This window comes from Gekko japonicus, unplaced genomic scaffold (genome assembly GCF_001447785.1).
Source record: "Gekko japonicus isolate JY-2015 unplaced genomic scaffold, Gekko_japonicus_V1.1 scaffold1305, whole genome shotgun sequence".
NCBI lineage: Eukaryota > Metazoa > Chordata > Lepidosauria > Squamata > Gekkonidae > Gekko > Gekko japonicus.
In genome coordinates, this window is record NW_015170318.1 from 226489 (window position 1) to 228304 (window position 1816).

The 1816-nt window shown below is 58.8% G+C and overlaps 1 protein-coding gene across 1 annotated transcript in view; it reads left to right on the top strand.

Annotated features, from left to right (window-relative positions):
* The window catches only part of TMEM55B (transmembrane protein 55B), a 12039-nt gene extending 10223 nt beyond the window's left edge, over positions 1-1816 (top strand). The window contains exon 7 of the mRNA XM_015418038.1: positions 840-1816. Within this exon, the coding sequence (XP_015273524.1) occupies positions 840-983 (144 nt within the window). The 3' untranslated portion in view covers positions 984-1816. The remainder of the gene's footprint in view (positions 1-839) is intronic.

Genomic DNA, 1816 nt, shown 5'->3' on the forward strand with positions numbered 1-1816 from the left:
GTGTGTTTGGGTACTTTTGTCCCCCCCCCCCCCCCCCCAATGAGATCAAGGTTTGTTAAAGGAAAATTCCTACCGGGAAATCTGTTGGGGGAGGAATTGTCATATAGAGTTGCCCACCCATACTTGACGCTTTGTGACGTGACCCAAAGAAATGCCACATCGTATTTATGGAAACATAGAGTCAGCTGATCTTAAAACACATCTCTGGAAAGGGAAGATGCTTGAAAGAGAAACGGAGGGGGTGGTTCCTTAAAAGCATCCAGGAAGGAAAGTTGTTGAAGAACTTTCCCAAAGTGAAAATGGCCCGTGTGGCGTTGTGGGTACAGTGTCCGATGAGGCTGTGGCAGACCTGGATTCAGGTCCCCATATCTGTCCTGAAACTCAGTGGGTAGCCTTGAGCTCCTCCTCCTCAGTCTCACCCACCTCGCAGGGTGGTTGTGCCGGTAGGACGCACCTTAGCTTGGAGGAAGGGGGAGAGAAAAATGCACTCAGCAGAACAAGACCTTCGAAGGGAGCAATGGCTGGGTCTGGGCAGGGGGCGAATGTCTCAAGGGACAGGGTCGAGGAGGAGGTAGCGGTGTCCCAGACGTGGCTGTGCCCCTTGGCTGCTAAAGAAAAGCAGGACTGAGCCAGCACACCTGGCCTCGCTCACTTCCGGCATTGAACCTGCCTGCCTTTTGACACTTTGGGGTGTTTTGCTGTGTGGGCGGCGGCGCTGTCGGCAGGTCCTCGGGAACACGACCTGAGCCGTTCCGGCCAATCCCTGACTTCTGCACCACAGCTGCTTTCAGCTCTCTTGCCTCTCGCCAACCTCTCCTTGTCTCTCCCCCTGTCCGCAGTTCGGCACGTGGCAACACGCCCAGCGGTACGGAGGGATCTACGCCTCGTGGGCCCTGGTTATCCTCTTGGCGGTGCTGTGCTTCGGCCGCGCCATGTACTGGGCCTGCATGAGGGTCAGCAATCCGATCCAGAACTTCTCCTGAAGCTCCCCCCGGGCTCTCCGTTTCCAGTTGCTGCTGCCGCCGCTCCCAGCGTGCCATCTGCCGAGAGCCAGCCCCGCCCTCTTCTTTTCCTCCCCTCTGGGGCCGGGACCTTTTTGTGCCACCCCCTCGCTGTGCCAGCGCCGCCACCACCCCCCTGGATCACCATCATTGCTTTTACCACCTCGAGAGGCTTCCCCGGAGACCCTTGCCTGGGCAGGGAGCGGTGCCAAAAACGAACATTCGGACCGGAACGAAACTCGATTGCCGAAAAACTGTGTCTGTCCCAGAGCCAGAGACATTCCCACGAACCTCAACGGACAGTGGAACTCTTGATCAGACCAATTCCAAGAGGTGTTTTGGGAGTCGGGATTGCGAGCGATTCCCTTCTGTGGGCGGCAGTCTGAGCTATGGGGGGGCTGCGTGCTGGGGGCCGACGGCATAGCGGCATGGTCCAGCGGGACCTTAGAGAAGAGGCCACCCGATGGGAATGGACCGCGACGGGCCTTTGTGTCTCGAGGGGCTCGGCTGGGACACTTTGAAGGGCGGTACGCTTTGAGCAGACGTTTGCTGTTCTCGGAGCTTCTCGGGCACGTCGTGGGCGGAATGCCAGAGAGCGATGAGGAGTCCTCGTTGCGTTGACCACACCCCTTTCCACCCTGTGCATGAGGAGCAGCGGGAGAGGGGACCGGCCAAGCTGCTGCGGCAATAATGGCGAATTGCACATTCCTCGAACGGCGGGCTGGAGAAGGCGAGCAGACGGACGCTGCGGGTGTGTCTGTGGCTCTAGTCAGCTTCTGTTCCTCGTCGCCTGGTTGCTTGAACGCCTCCCCCGT